The 16,433-nt window shown below is 38.0% G+C and overlaps 1 protein-coding gene across 3 annotated transcripts in view; it reads right to left on the bottom strand.

The window, feature by feature from the left end:
• ATXN2 (ataxin 2) overlaps positions 1-16,433 on the bottom strand; it is an 86,945-nt gene that overhangs the window by 45,016 nt on the left and 25,496 nt on the right. For all 3 annotated transcript variants that reach the window (XM_037511163.2, XM_037511164.2, XM_054695332.1), the window contains 4 exons: positions 14,984-15,020; positions 13,895-13,954; positions 13,350-13,421; positions 11,645-11,795 (listed from right to left, as the gene is read on the bottom strand). In XM_037511163.2, coding sequence (XP_037367060.1) covers positions 11,645-11,795; positions 13,350-13,421; positions 13,895-13,927 — 256 coding nt within the window. In that variant the 5' untranslated portion in view covers positions 13,928-13,954; positions 14,984-15,020. Of the gene's footprint in view, positions 1-11,644; positions 11,796-13,349; positions 13,422-13,894; positions 13,955-14,983; positions 15,021-16,433 lie in introns of those variants that run through there.

The raw sequence follows: 16,433 nt of genomic DNA, 5'->3' as shown, positions 1-16,433 counted from the left end.
ACCTCTCTGGTATTTTAGGGAAGCCTATGGATCCATTCTCAGGATGTGTTTAAATGCATAAAATACACAGGAAGTCAAAAAAAGATAAATAACAATGAAATGCAGTATCAAAAGCTAGAGTTAAATCTGTGCCATAGTAATACTTATGCTTCTTTATTGATGCACTAAGCAATTAAGATCTCACAGCAAGTCTAGTAACATTTTGAAGAGAGGATGAATATAAATATTTTAAGATATCCATATCTATACAAGTGATACGAAATTAACTGAGCTTGACAAGTGAAATCAAATATTGTTAATACTAGCTATTTGTTGCCTACATTAATAATGGCAAGAGATGCGAATTTTTAATCAAAGGTAATGAATATAAAGATGTCTTTTTTTTTTTTCCATTCAAGTTCATCAATGCCCTAAATATTCTCCATGAGCCAGTTGGGAATCCACAAATCCAGGCGAAGGACTCTGTCTCTATGTTCCAAAAAGCAGAAGAAAGAACATTTTGCTGCGGAGAAAGGAAATAGATGAGTATGGACCAGAGGCGGGAGTCATCAAGATTGCAGAAACAGGTTTTTAGAAAAAGCTCCGCTGTGATCTGAAGCTCCAGTAAAAATGAGAAACCTTAAATTCATAACTAAGCACCACAATGAGACTTCCCCCAGCATTCCCTGCAAGTAGGCTACAGGAGTAAACAGAAGAATTTAAAAAATCGGACAGCCAGAGGAGGATCAAACAAATGACCACAATTTTCCACTTAAACAAATTGGAAAGGACTCGCGGGGGCAAAGAAGAAAGAAGGTAGAACTAGAGTAAAGGAAGGTTAGGTTGGGTCATTTTAATGGTCTTCGTAGGGTTTGGAAGGTATTCTGGAAGAGAAGCAGCTGCAGTGATGACAAGTCCTGGAAGCAGACTGCTAAAATGACAGGTATCGAAGTAACAGAGCTTAGAAGACTACGGTTCCAACAAGAATACGCTTATTTCCAAAAGATCAACATGAAAATAAAATTTTGCAGCATTTACCATTTGCAAATTATCAATAACATCTGAAGGTATCAGGGTTCTAGCCATTAAGCAATGACAAATTCGAGTGCATCCCAAAGACATACGCCCTCCTATTCTAAATACCAAGACATTACAACTGCACCACAAAATATACCAGACACCACCTGTCAATTAAAAACTGCAGGAGTGGATACTGTCCATTTTGAATGACAATTCTTTTCTCATTGTAATTCTGGGCATACCAGGCAGAATTACTTAATGCTTACAATACTGGAAGTAGTTTATTTACTACATCACGGAGATGACACTTACATAACCTCAAAATTCAATTCTGAGGTTAGAGCCACAAAAGTTAGTCCCAAAGGTTTTCCTTCAACTGGAAAATTTTTAGGAGAATGAATCAGAAAAAAAGATTGTGTAAAGGGCCTCCCCGTTGGCGCAGCGGTTGAGCGCTGGGTTGCGAAGCTGCCCGCGGCCCCTGCGGCGCTGGTTCAATCCCCGGGTGCTCCCCGGCCACCAGGCGAAGGTCCCACATGGAGGGCAGACCTCTCCTGCCGCCCGCTGCTCCCCTCAGCAGTGTACTTCGGTCCTTCTGCCTGCTCTGCTCCCTGCTCTGGCTCTGGTGAATTCTCTCACCCTCCCGCGCTTCTGACTGTACCCAGTGCTTGTATAAACAAACAAAATAAATAAATAAAACATGCCTCTAAAAAAAAAAACACTAAAAAAAAAAAAGAATGAAAAAAAAAGATTGTGTAAAGTATTAGCAACAAAACATACGTCATTCTGGGTCAGGACAGGAAACCAACATCTCTCTGCAGTGCATGTACCCCCACCCCGCCACACCTGCCAAACCGGTAACAGAGCCTTCCTTCCCAGCCTGTAATCTCCTCTTGCCCCAGCAGCTGAAATTCTCAAAGACTTTTGTGTAAATAAAAGCCAGTGGCGGCAAAACCATCACTTTCCAGTAGATGGAGATGTTACTGCAAATGAGAGCACTGTTGCTGGAAGTGATGCAACACCTAACACCGCATTCCGCAGCACAGGGCAGACCTACACAACAAATTAAGAACAGGCCAACCAACTGAATGTCCACGGTTTATACAAAATTTTAAATAATTTACTAGAAAAGGATGTAATTATTCCAGAGAAGCACCTCCTAATCATAGCATTTCCTCTAGGGCACTTGAACAAGGAAAATTCCTGTGACCCATGAGGAGAGAACAGGGGTTGTTTATACTCTCATCAGCACAAAAATAAACAAATCTCTTTTTTTTTTTTAAAGATTTGTTTATTTATGCATACAAGAACTGGGGTACAGGCCAGAGGTGTGGGGCTAAGAGGATTCACCAAAGACAGAGTGGGGAGCAGAACAGGCAACTCTACTGAAATACACTGCTGAGGACAGCAGCAGGGAGACAGGAGAGGTCTGCTGCGCCATGTGGGCAGCTTTCCTCTGACAACTTTCAAGTCACAAAGGTCACAATACACATGGCTGCTCCCGTGATGCACACTGCTGAGCATCCAGACTGATACGTATGTAATGTGACTGATGAGAAATAAAACCCTACCGAACCACCTGCTTCAGGGGCAGCACTATGAAGCTATCTGAAGCCACTGCAGCACCCCGGCCAGAGAGGTGATCCACATGGCGCAGCACACCTCTCTCCTGTCTCGCCCACTGCTCCCCTCAGCAGTGTATTTCAGTCAGCCTGCCTGTTCTGTTCCCCACTCTGTCTCTGGTGAATCTTCTCACCCCCCTGCACCCCTGGCCTGTACCCCAGTTCTTATATGCATAAATAAATCTTAAAAAAAAATCACCTGCTTCATACTGAGGTAAAATAAAGTTATCTACATAACATCTTTGCACAATGCCTTGTTTGAAGTTAGAATTAGAACACACAATTATTTGATCAAAAGTTTAAGTACTTGGAACCAAAAGCTTTATTTAGGCAGCACTAATTTGTATCAGAATGCCTTAATAATGAAGAAACATCATTTTCTTCCTATATAAAACAAATGATAAATTTCACAGTACTATGATAAAATTAGGTAAGAATGGAAAAAATACCCCTAATAGAAAAATATATTCTACTTAAATGTTAAAAAGCAGTTCTTATTTTCCCTACTAATAAACTCGGTGAGATTCTCTAGTAAAAACTTCAGGCAAAATAATTTTAAGACAAACTATTTCATCTTAGCTTTACTAAGCCCACTACATAATATAAAAGTGCTAGAGTTAGTAAATTAACAATTTTCTTAACATCTAAATTAGCTAAATGAAAATCTGAGACGAAATGGTATCATTTAAAATCAGCTAAACAGGGGCCTCCCCTGGTGGCACAGCGGTTGAGCACTGGACTGCGAAGCTACCAGCAGCCTCTGCAGCGCCAGTTCGATTCCCCGTTGCTGGCGAGGGTCCCACATGGCGCACAGACCTCTCCTGCCACGACCGCTGCTCCCCTCGGCAGTGTATTTCGTCAGTCTGACTGTTTTGTTCACCGCTCTGGTGAATTCTCTCACCCTCCCGTGCTTCTGACTGTACCCAGTGCTTGTACAAATAAATCTTTAAAATAAATAAATAAGTAAATAAATAAATAAATAAAATCAACTAAACACTAGGGGAAAATATTTAAAACCAGCAGATTGCTTTGAAAGATCAGAATGAAGATCAACAGTCGAAACTACAGAATCAAAAGAACACCAAATTCTACAGCAATGCCAGATTAGTGCAACACAGAGAAGAACAAGTGGGGAAAAAAGTGGAAGCCTACTTTTGAGGTTTGCTGAACTTTTTTAAAAAAAGATGATACAAAATTAGAATTCTAATTCCGACATTATCTCTAAAAGAAATCAAAATAAATTCAAAGATGCCAACAGAAAGACTTTGTGAGGTGGGGTATCAGGAGATGAACAATCTCCATTGTCATCTTTCTCCATGAAACTCATAATTTACAACCTCGTTTTGAGGGAAGAGGACAAGCCTTTAGTCTGTATCATCTGGAAAAAATGATGTGGGCTCCAATCACTGATTAAGCTGTTTTGTTTTTTTAAATAAAGGTACTGTTTTCAACTCAAAGTTAGAAAGGAAATGGAGAGTGATTAAGTAGAAGCTGTGGGTTGAAAACAATTCATAAACATACAGGAATCAAAAAACAGAATTCAGCAACTAGGAATCAAAAAACACAATTAGGAATTATACAGCACATACTATTAGCTAACTACTGTTGTCTTCTATAACAACTTAATCTCAAACCTACAGTAAAAGTATTCAGAAACAGATCATGAAACAGTAAAATGAAGTTCATTCCCATTCTTACAGCTGCACAAATACTGTTCTGTTCCTTAGCAAATGTATAGTACAGATCAGATTCAGACTGTTTTTTTCTAATATAAATTAGAAGAACAACTATTCAAGAGCACATGCTCACTTACAACTGTTTGTCAGATCACTACTCAGCCTTTTGGCTAAGACTAAGTGAAAACTCTTGGCCACAGGTTGTAGGCAATCAATTTCTAGTTACAGTTAAATGGACTAAGAATTAAAATTGGGACAATTTATCTATAGTCCTTCATTGCCCGGCATTACTACTTTTAATGTATTTGCTATTCATGTGACTCCACTGAAACAGCAGAGCAAGAGAGATAATAAAACTAAAGCCAGTTAGTGGTACACTAGTTACATATTATTGATACTTCCAGGTAAATTACCTACTGAAAATGTCACGGAGTCAACTGAATTACTTACCTACTATTGCATTCAAGAACTCTAATTGTGGGCCTCCCCAGTGGTGCAGCAGGTTGAGTACAGCGCTATGAAGCTGTTTGCAGCCTCTGCAGTGCAGGTTCAATTACCGGCCGGCCAGGGAGATTCCTACAAGGCGCAGACCTCTCCTGTCACACCCACAGCTCCCCTCAGCAGTGCTTTCGGTCTGTCTGCCTGTTCTGTTCCCCATTCTGTCTCTGGTGAATCCTCTCACCCTCCCATGCGCTCTGGCCTGTACCCCCCAGCTATTGTATAAATAAAAAATAAATCTTAAAAAAAAAAAAAAAGAACTTTACTTAAACCACCCCAGGAGTAAGCAGTGTGTCATTTTCTGATTCCTTCACTATTGCCGGATAATATTAATCCTCATTTTTACCTTTCAGCAAGCTGATACATGAAAAATCACGTTTTTAAGATACTACTCTCTCTCACCATTTAGGCTTTTTTTTTTTTTTTTAAAGATTTATTTATATATATAAGAACTGGGGTACAGGCAAGAGGTGTGGGAGGTGAGAGGATTCACCAGAGACAGAGTAGGGAACAGAACAGGCAGAAGGACTGAAATACACTGCTGAGGGGAGCAGCTGGCAAGTCAGGAGAGGTCTGCTGCGCCATGTGGGCAGCTCCCTGGCCGGGGATCGAACCCATGCTGCAGTGGCTGCAGATAGCTTCATAGGTTGCGTCTCAACCCCTGCACCACCAGGGAGGCCTCTCATTTAGGTTTTATTTTGGTGAAAAGTGTAAAATAGCAATCTAAGACCCCAAAGATCATCTCAACACCATTTACCGAATAAGTCACCATTACTCCAGATTTAAAGTGTTATTGTTACTATAGATTAACACAATATTAATGGAAGTTTAGTCTATTTGGCAACTATGTTTTAATTCTAATACATTTCAAATTTTTAGTACGGCAAGTCATCCCTCATGACTCTTGGAGGAAAAAATTACCAAAAATTTTATATATAATCTCATAAACTTTAGAATCATTTTGTCAATTTCTATAAAAAAAGGGATTATTACCTTCCAAGATTATTCTGAGGAGAACAGACAGCCTAAGCCTATTCTCCCCTCGCACCTGCTCAGACTGCAGGTCCTGATTGCTTGTTGAGCTTCAGAGCTGCCCTCCTCTCCAACTTTATCACTTCCTGCTCACCTACAGAGCCTACTACACCCTTAGCTGCAACAAAGTGCCTGCTCAGCTGCCTGCTCTACTAAAGCACTACCCATGAACGGTTTTGGAACACAGTTAACTCCTCAGCATTCAAGGTTTCCCAGGTCATCTCCTGTTCTGGAATGTGCTTCTTTCTAGATGCTAAAATGGCGTTCCCACGGTCACACCTTTCAGAAGAGAGCCCCTTCTATTACTTGCAGGACCTTGCCTCTCAGACCTACTGGCCAACCACATTACATACAGCATAGTAGTATAAAACCAGAATAAGGTAATCTCTGTGATTTTCTCATTGTTTTCTAAACACACACACCCCCAACTTCCTCCATCTACTACAATCAGTACAATTCTTCATTTCTTTGACATCCATTTAGAATTCAATGCCACCAATTTCAGTATTCTATTTTTCTTGAATTCTTTCATATGCCTTGGTATCTCCAATTCTGAAAATGCCTAGAAGAGAGCTTCTTAACATAGAGTGCATCAACTCCATGAAATTAAATGTTAAGTCTATGTGACTAGGGTGAGTGTATATTGTTTCAGTAAATTCTCAAAAAGGAACCAAAATAGATTGTCTTAAATTTCTCTGTACTGTCCATAGCAACAAGCACAGCAATGAATACATTCCAGCGCTCACTAGGTATTTGCTGACTGCTTGTATACATAAAACCACTTACAGCTTTCTCATTCTTTACATAATATACAGCTTCTTTAAAAAAAAAAAAAAAGATTTATTTATTTATACAAGAACCGGGGTATAGGCCAGATGCACGGGAAGGTGAGAGAATTCACCAGAGACAGAGTGGGGAACAGAACAGGCAGACTGATGAAATACACTGCTGAGGGGAGCAGCGGGCGAGACAGGAGAGGTCTGCTGTGCCATGTGGGATTCTTGCCAGAAGGCCGGGATCGAACCGCGCTGCAGAGGCTGTGGACAGCTTCACAGTGTGGTGCTCAACCACCTGAGCCACCAGGGAAGCCCAAAATAGAGCTTCTTTAAGTATGAAAAGGCCCTAATTCAAAGGGTCTTCATTTATTCAGACATTTACATTGACCCCATACTATGTGACAAAACACTATGCCAGGCTCAGGACAATAAAAATAATGACAGTACCCGCACACAAGGAGCTCTAAGCATAATGGTGGAGACAGAAACATGCAGTCACAGTAAAGCATGTTGTATAAGAGCAACGATACAGCAGTGTTGGGAGAGGGGCCTGTTGTGGTAGCTGAAATGAGGAGTACAGAAACAACTGATGTGTGGGAAAAGAAACAAACTAGGAATCAAAACACATTTAATGGCCACGTCATGGAAATGAAGCCGAGTATAAGCTAGGGAAGGAATGATTAAGAAGATGTGAAAAAAGGCAGCAGAGCTTCTGAAGGAGGGTGGAATCAACCGTCTCATATACAGCAGTGATGAGGCGCCCCTCAGCAGTGTTTTCGGTCCATCTGCCTGTTCTGTTCCCCGCTCTGTCTCTGGTGACTCTGTTCACCCTCCGGTGACTCCTTCACCCTCCCGTGCCTCTGGCCTGTACCCCAGATCTTGTATAAATAAATAAATAAAAAAAAAGACCCAACAAAGAGAGGTTAACTGGTAACCTCAGAATCTCCAGGTTCCCAGGGTGAGTAGAAAAGGCAGATTACAATGGGCCTTGGAGGCCACAGAAGATGAGAGTTAAAAAGTTTGGTTGGATAAGAGAGGGAGAAAGACAGGATAGTAACTAGAATAAGTCAGCATGAAAAAAAAGACTCTTTTTAAAATGAGAGGGCCTTGAACAGGCTTTCAGGCTAAAAGGAAGAAGCAAATGGAGAAAGTGAGAGTGTGGAAACAGTTGATATAAAAAAGCAAGAGCCCAAGACTGGCACAATGCACACCACCAATGGCATGATGAGAGAAGATGGACCTGAACAGAAGTGAGGCATGCCTTTTACTCAAACCAAAGGAAAGAGAATAATGATGACGATGGGGAAAGATAAATTTCCAGGTAGTGCAGGGAGCAGACTGTTGATGATGGAAAAGGTTCCCAATTACAAATTTTCTCACACATGATTTGTGTACTTATTGTGACAAAAGAATTGGTAAGCAAAAATGATTCTTCAGACTAAATCCAACTGGAATAGTCATAAATAATTACATGAAATTACACAGTATTAGAGTCAAAGCCTGAGGTTAAAGAAAGTATGTTCTGTATTATTCTACCAAAGCCAGTATTTATGATCAGCCGTAAAAGCCCAAATTCAGTAGGAAAAATGATCTAGGCCTGGAAATGACAAATACTTTTTGCAAAATGGCAAACAGATATATCTGGTTTTGCAAACCATACAGTCCCTGTACAACCATTCAACTTTATCGCTATAGCATGCAAGCAGTCACACACAACACATAAATGAACTGGGCCTGTGCTACAATAAAACTTCATTTACTAGTAAGTGGATCTGGTCCTCAGGCCTTACTTCTGTTCACCTCCACCCACCATGCTGAGAATACTACAATAGGAAATAAAGCAATAGAAAGAAGCATGAGGGAGAATGGAATAAGGAAGAAGAAAAGTCACAGAGCTAAAATATAGCTTAATTAGGGTATTAAATCAAAGAGCAAAATATGATTCAAGGAGCAATATGAAGAGTAAAGAAAGAGAACAAAAGAGAAAAGTAGGTAAGAAAGGGACACTGGAAAGAGAGAGGAAACCAAATAAAAGGTGAATAGAGATAAGAGACAAAGGCAGCTGACCGTCCTAAAAAAATGGATGGCGAAATGAAAAGGGAAAAAATAACAGCACTGTAGATCTGGCTACACTGTAACTCAAATAAAGGATAAACCACATGCTAATTTTCAGTGATAATCTGATGGTCTCTTCTAATTGTATGTAAAAGGAATTCACACCTTATAATATATAAAGCTAATTTTACATTTTGCCTATTTTCATCATAAATCAAATTGGTACATGTGTAACATTCAAGAGATCAAAAAACTTATTCACCATATCTTAAATTGTATCAATTATTTCTAGGATTTTATCATGTACATGTGTATGCATGAAGACAAATTTAGTATTTTTTTGAATCAATAAAGTTAGCATTAAGAACTTAAAGCCATACTGACCTTATTAATTTTAAAAGTTTCCCCCAAAAAATAATTTCAGAATTAAAGAAGAATCTTGAAATTCTTCAAGGTAAATCAGACTTATTCTGTACAGCTTAATTAAACAATAAATCAGATCACCACAATTTATGTCATTATAGCACATGACTTGGGATTTAGCGAGCACTTGGTTGGTGTTCTCACTTTACCAATTTACCTAACTGGTTGGCAGATTCCTCATCTACAACATGTGAATAATAAAGAAAGAAAATGTGATGATTAAATGAAATATAGATAAAACAGCACTGTGTGACACAGAATATGCATTCAAATTCAGTTAATATTTTCAACTAAGAATCTGATAATACTATTATAAAAGCAAACCCTAAGATAAAACCTAAGAAAGTTTATTTCCCTCTTCTTTTTAGAAGCTAAAATGTAATACTGTTCTTATCACTCAGTCTATCATTGCTTAAAGGAAACCTCAATCCATACACCCAGATAAGATGTAGAAAGTGGTATCAAACTGACAACAGTGGAGACTATTAATTGAAATAATCTCTACTTAAGAGACAGAAAGGATACTATGAAGCAAAGAAAGTAAAAATTCTTCTTGAGATTTACACAAGTCACATCTAGGATCTCATCACCTGTTCACTCATGGCTGCATCTCAGAAGCACATGCCCAGAGCCTCACCCAGTCTAATTATAATTAAACCAAAGTTTCTAGGAGTGAGAACTAAAGATTCCAAAAACCAAGAGTGACAAAAATGTGAATATAGCCTTACGAATCTACCTGTTAAACCCTACCTTCCTTTACTCAGGGGGACTAGAAATCTGAATAAGTCTTTAATTTAAACTTAATCTAAAAGCAGTACTAAATACCTTAATTTCTGTAATCAATCAACCATGCCAATCAACTCCTCTAAAAAACTTTTCTCTATACTAATCATACCTCCAAAATACTACTTTTCTTTTACACAAGGCAACTTCTGCTGCCAGAATAGTGTTAAGAATCTGGCTTAAGAGCCTGAAATCCTAAACACATGACTTAATACTATTATCAAGATACTATGTACTGGACACCATTGTGTAATTCACTAAACCACCAGTCTTTAAATAAAATATCTGAAAGAACTCCACACTATTAGGTGTCTTCATCAAATAAACTAGCTTTTTATGTATACAGCAAAATATATCCATTCCCTTATGAGTGTACTAAACATTGTGAAAGCTATTGCTCTGATCTGTATTTTTTTTTGGGGGGGGGGTTTACAAAGAAACACAAATTACCTGAGAAATAGATCATAAGGAGATAAATAAAAATTAATTTTGAAGAGGATCAATGAATGAGACACCATAAATTATCTAAAACTAATATTTACCTTCCTAAATTTGAGAAATGCCCATTTACTTTGAAAAGAAAAAAATGAAAAGCATACTGTGAATAGCTATGAGTTACATGATCTGCTACCCAACAGAGCTGGTATCCTTTCATTGTGGTAGGTGGTGAATACTTTCTCCAAGAGTGCCAGAAATTTTATTCAACCAAAATTTTATTTTCCCTTATGGCTTATGATCCAACATCAATTTTAAAATTTATAACAGTGGAATACTTCAACATTTAAAGTATAAATAGAGTAGCAATTGTGCTCCTAGACATAAAGAAGATCAACTCCAAAGGTAGCATCTAAAATACCTGCTTCCTTGTATGGACCAGTGAAGGAATCTTAGACAAAGAGTTGTGAGTCAAAGACAGACATTTGAGTTTACAAGAACAGAACACGACACTCTTATCAGCACTGCACAGCAGTGTCAGTGAATCTTGCACAGCCAGCCGCTGAGAAACCATGCTAACTAAAGGTGAGAATCTTGTTAAGAGGTCCAAGAGTAAGATTTTAGAAATGACTATAGAATTTGACCCCCCAAAATTAATTTTAGAAAGTCAAAAATGTCCACAAACATTTAATGTGTTAGTAAACACTCAGCACTGCAGAGTGCGCTCTTCAAAGGATAGCAATTCTCCTATTTTCCTCCTCAATGGACACTTGAAACAGACTAAATTTCAATGTAACTATATCATCACTTTTATATTCTCAAAGCACAGTACCATACTGTTTCTCAAAAACCAAATATTCTACATACTTTTTACAACTTCATTAATCATCACAGCTGTCTGTGTCCTGAGTCCTATGTTTGATTTTTTCCCAAATGATAAATCTAAAGCATTATAAAACTATACACATAATTAAACCACATCAGCATTGTTTAGAAACATTATGAAACCAAAAATTTATGAAATAAAACACTGTAAGGTCAAATGAGACAAGAAATTTTCAACTACTTATCGTCAGTAGTATTCTTGACCATGAAATGCTAGAAAATTCCCTACAAATTAGTTTTTAGTAGAATACTGTCATTAATTCTACAAAAAGTACCAAAGAATCATCTCTTTAAGTTTTAAATATTTTCCAACAAAAATGCATTAAAATTCCCACTTAATCAAATTATTCTAAAATGCCCATTTCTCTTTGAAAGAAAAACAAAAAAAGTCTAATCAGTGTAAGAAGTCTTTGCGTGAATAAATCTAATAAATCATGAACATATTTAGGAAATCAAAACTCACCTCTTCTTGCATAACTGGAATCCATATCTTTAAACTGTACCACAACAAAGTCAGAACACTTGAACAAAATACTCTCCATTATTTCTTCACGTTTTGGCCCCGAACTAGATTCAGTACTTTTCTCATGTGCTGCATCAAGTACCAAGTCACACTAAAATGAAAAACATGAGCAAATATTTACAACATTTGTAACATCAAATTTGGCAGGAATTTTTCAGCACATTAAGGTATAATTTCTTGCATGTACTGGGCAAAAAATAATCTACCTCAAGATATAATCCTATTTTTCTCAGAAATGAGATCTAGACTGATGTTGTCATTCAAAAATCTTTGCATTTAAAAGTTGTTCCGGGCCTCCCCAGTGGCGCAGCGGTTGAGCACTGGGTTGCGAAGCTGTAGGCAGCCTCTGCAGCGCCGGTTCCATCCCCGGCCACCGGGTGAGGGTCCCACATGGCGTGCAGACCTCTCCTGCCGCCCGCTGCTCCCCTCAGCAGTGTACTTCGTCACTCTGCCTGCTCTGCTCTCCGCTCTGACTCTGGTGAATTCTCTCACCCTCCCGCGCTTCTGACTGTACCCAGTGCTTGTATAAATAAATAAATAAATAAATCTTAAAAAAAAAAAAAACTCGATCAACATTTAAAAAAAAAAAAGTTGTTCCTTGTTATTGTGGTCTGTCTTGGGCACAAAATAGTGACAAAGAGGAAAAAACAGAGTCACGCTATCCCTCTTCTGGTCCATCATGCTTAAAAGGGCCAAAATGGGCCTCCTTGGTAGCGCAAGGGATTAAGAAGCAACCTATGAAGCCTTTTGCAGCCACTACAGCAAGAGTTCGATCCCTGGACGGGGAGCAACCCACATGGAGCAGCAGACCTCTCCTGACTCGCCCGCTGCTCCCTTCAGCAGTGTATTTCAGTCTGCCTGCCTGTTCTGTTCCCCGCTGTCTCTGGTGGATCCTCTCACCTCCCACACCTCTGGCCTGTACCCCAGATCTTGTATGCATAAATAAATCTTTAAAAATTAGGGCCAAAATATTTTAATTAAGCATATGGATCAAGAAATCTTTTGGGGGAGAAATCCTATACTGTCAAAAAAATTACCAAGAATGTAAAACAATACTACTTCACTAAATAATTATAATAAAATAAAATTTTTTAAAGAAATCTCTTTAATTACTCAAACCAATTTATAAAATAAACAGTGCTTGAAACCAGAAAGCAACATCACTCAAAGTTTTTTGTTTTTTTTTTTTTTTTTAAGATTTATTTATTTATTTATACAAGCACTGGGTACAGTCAGAAGCGCAGGAGGGTGAGAGGATTCACCAGAGACAGAGCGGAAAACAGAACAGGCAGACTGACGAAATACACCGCTGAGGGGAGCAGCGGGCAGGGCAAGAGAGGTCTGTGCGCCATGTGGGATCCTCAAAGGTAGCCGGGGATTGAACCGGTGCTGCAGAGGCTGCGGGCAGCTTCGCAGCCCAGCGCTCAACAACTGCACCACCAGGGGAGGCCCTCAAAGTGATTTTAAAAAGTGCTTTACTCACAAAGTACTGAGCATGAATATGTGACAATCATACCCACCTCATTAACTATAAATTACTAAATCAGAAACTAACACACACAGTCAGGAAACTAGACAAAAATACAGTAGTTGACCACTCATGGGGTTTTACATTTTACAATAGAAAAGATGAGATAAAAATTACCTTAGGACTGTATGTTTTAAAAACTCCTTCATATACACCTCCGTTTTTCACTTGTACTTCACATTTGGATCCCTAAAATGATATAAGCAATTTATCAAAGAAATAGTGTGCGACCCAGTCCTGAGGGATAACTGTTTTCATTTCACTTGTTACAGCTTATCAGGCTTCATGCAAAATAGCAGTGTTCACTGAAAGATAATAATTTTAAAACATTAACAGTATGTTGAATTCTAAAAATTCTTCAGGCAGCCCTGCTCAAGAGATTTTGAGTGATAACTTAAATACTCTAAGTACATATTTCTGACCCTAGTTTTTTTAGGTGTCAAACAATGTGCTAAAGACAAACAACTACTAATATTATTTTCTACATAGGAGAGTTAACAAGAATGTGTTGAGAGTTTATTACTTCAAGTTCTAATACTTTTTTCTAAATCATCCTGATTCAGAGGATGCTACTTTGAGAATCATTCATCTACATTTAACTTCATGAAATTACTTTATTCCATTTCCAAGGTAGCTTCTCCCCAATAATCTTGATAACTTACAACAACTGATGTAAGTATATGAACCATCCTCATATTTGCATAGATTCCATCAAAAGAAATCTGCAATGTTAAAAAAAAATTAGCAATCAGTATCCCTGCACATTAAATTTATTACTTATCTCTCTATAATTGTGTTAGGTTAGCTTTTACAATACCTTACATGCATTAAAAAAAAAAAAAAAAAGATGTGGCTTGCTGTTATCTTTTGCTTCCTTAGGGAATAAAATTCTAAATTTTCAAAATGAAAATGAGTAAGAATGTTCTCATTACACACGATATGCAAAAGCAAAAGTCAACTTCCATCTACAAGGAAAGACAAAGCTATAGGAAGAGATCAATGATTGGGCGGCAAGGGTAGAGGATACACACTACCAAGTGGCTTGAGGTGATGAAATTATTCTTTCAGCTTGACTGTTGTGGTTAAAACAACTGCAAGCATCGAAATGCACAAATGTGTACACTAAATAGGGCTAAGAGGCACCTTGACTACCTTCTCTACGTATCTGAATCAATGATGGTGCTCTAAGGTCTAACTGACTACATCACTACTTATTACATACTATAAAAGCACCTGTCTTCCTAATACTAATGAAGAAAATCTGTCTAATAAAGGCAAAGTCTCAAAAACTACAACAGCTTCTCATCATTCCTTCCATCATGTGGTACCTATGACCTTCATGCCCAGTTTAGTTTTACTGATAAAGTTCCAAAATTTAAGACCAGGAGATTCTTTCCAAGGAGGAAAAATGACAGGAAAAAGGCAGTACATTAATTCAAAATCAAAAACTCAAAGAACTCCACAAACTCCAGTAGAGGTGTTCCAATTATCTCTCGGGAGTTAGATATGCCTTTAGCCATTTGTAAAACAAATGACTTATTATTATGAAAAACACTATTTGCAGATCTTACATTGTCATCATCAAAAAGTAACATATATAGTCGATCTTTTTATACCAAACAGAACTGATCTGTACAGGTTAGTTGAGACACAAAATTCAAGAAAAGGGACTTTGTCTTTGTCTTAGTTTTTGGCCTATGGTTTAGAAACCATATTTTAGTTTGCAAACAAATAGCATTAAAGTTACTCACCGTAGACTGAGGCAGTCCTTTGCTACTATTTCGACCTCTGGAAAAAATTAAACAATGCCCTTATTAAATTCAACAGGCTAAACAAGCTAACAATTTTGCATATTTAAAAATATTTTATATTTCCATCCAATTAAAGCATTAGTTATCTGCGAGGAAGGCTCATTAACTATTAAGTATAACGCTATCTGAAGTATGGTTCTCTCAGCTGGCTCAGAGGACCCAAACCGGTAATGGTCATGAAGGAGAAAGGTGGAAAGGATGTGAATGTGATGAAAATCAAATAAATGCAATAAAAATAAAAAATAGCCTACTGGGGGACTCCCTTGTGGCACAAGGGGTTAAGACGCAGCACTATGAAGCTATCCACAGCCACTGCAGCACAAGTTCTACCCCTGGCCAGGAAGGTAACCCACATGGCGCAGCAGACCTCTCCTGTCTTACCTGCTGCTTCCCTCAGCAGTGTATTTCAGTCAGTCTGCCTGTTCTGTTCCCCACTCTGTCTCTGGTGAATCCTCTCATCCCCACACCTCTGCCCTGTACCCCAGTTCTCGTATGCATAAATAAATAAGTCTTAAAAAAAAAGCTTATTGAAAGAAATAGCCTAGATATATATGTGTCCAAAAAAGGACACTTCTAGAAAAGCAAACTGCAGGCAGGCCAATATATCCCTGATGATTAGAGATGCAATAAAATACTAACAAACCAAACTACGCAGCACATTAAAAGAATCATTCACCAAAATCAATTGGGATTTTTCTCTGTGGTGGCAAGATGGTTTAACACATGTAAACTAATCAATGCACTACACATTAATAGACTAAAAATCATATTTCAATAGATATGGAAAGAAGTTTGACTAAATTCAACATCTATTCATGATTAAAAATGTATAACAAATTAGGCATTGAAGGAATATAGCTTAACATAATAAAGGCTATATATTAGCAAGCCCACAGCTAACATACTCAGCCATGGTTAAACTTTTCCTGTAACATCAGAAACAAGACAAGGTGCCCACTCTCACCACACCTACTCAACATAATGCTTTAAGTCCCAACAAGGGCAACCAGGCAAGAAAAAGAAATAAAAAACACCAGAATTGGAAAGGAAGAAGAAAAACTGTGTGTACTGCAGATGCCTGATTTTATATATAGAAAATCCTAAGGACTCAACTAAAAAAATTGAGATGTAATCAGCAAATTCAGTAAAGATGCAGGACACAAAATAAACATAAAAATCAGTAGTTTAACCCTAAGAACAAAATTGCTGGAAAAAAAAAGAAATAGACCCCATTTACAACAGCATCAGGAACAAAAAATTCTGAGGAATAAATATAACTAAGGTGATGCAACATCTCTATACTGAAAACTGCAAGACATTGATGAAAGAAACTGAAGATACAAATAAATGGAAAGGTACCCTGTGTGTAAGGACTGGAGGAATACTGTTG

Source organism: Talpa occidentalis, unplaced genomic scaffold (genome assembly GCF_014898055.3).
Source record: "Talpa occidentalis isolate TD23 unplaced genomic scaffold, MPIMG_talOcc4v2.1 talOcc4.14, whole genome shotgun sequence".
NCBI lineage: Eukaryota > Metazoa > Chordata > Mammalia > Eulipotyphla > Talpidae > Talpa > Talpa occidentalis.
This window is presented reverse-complemented; position numbering and strand designations above follow the sequence as displayed.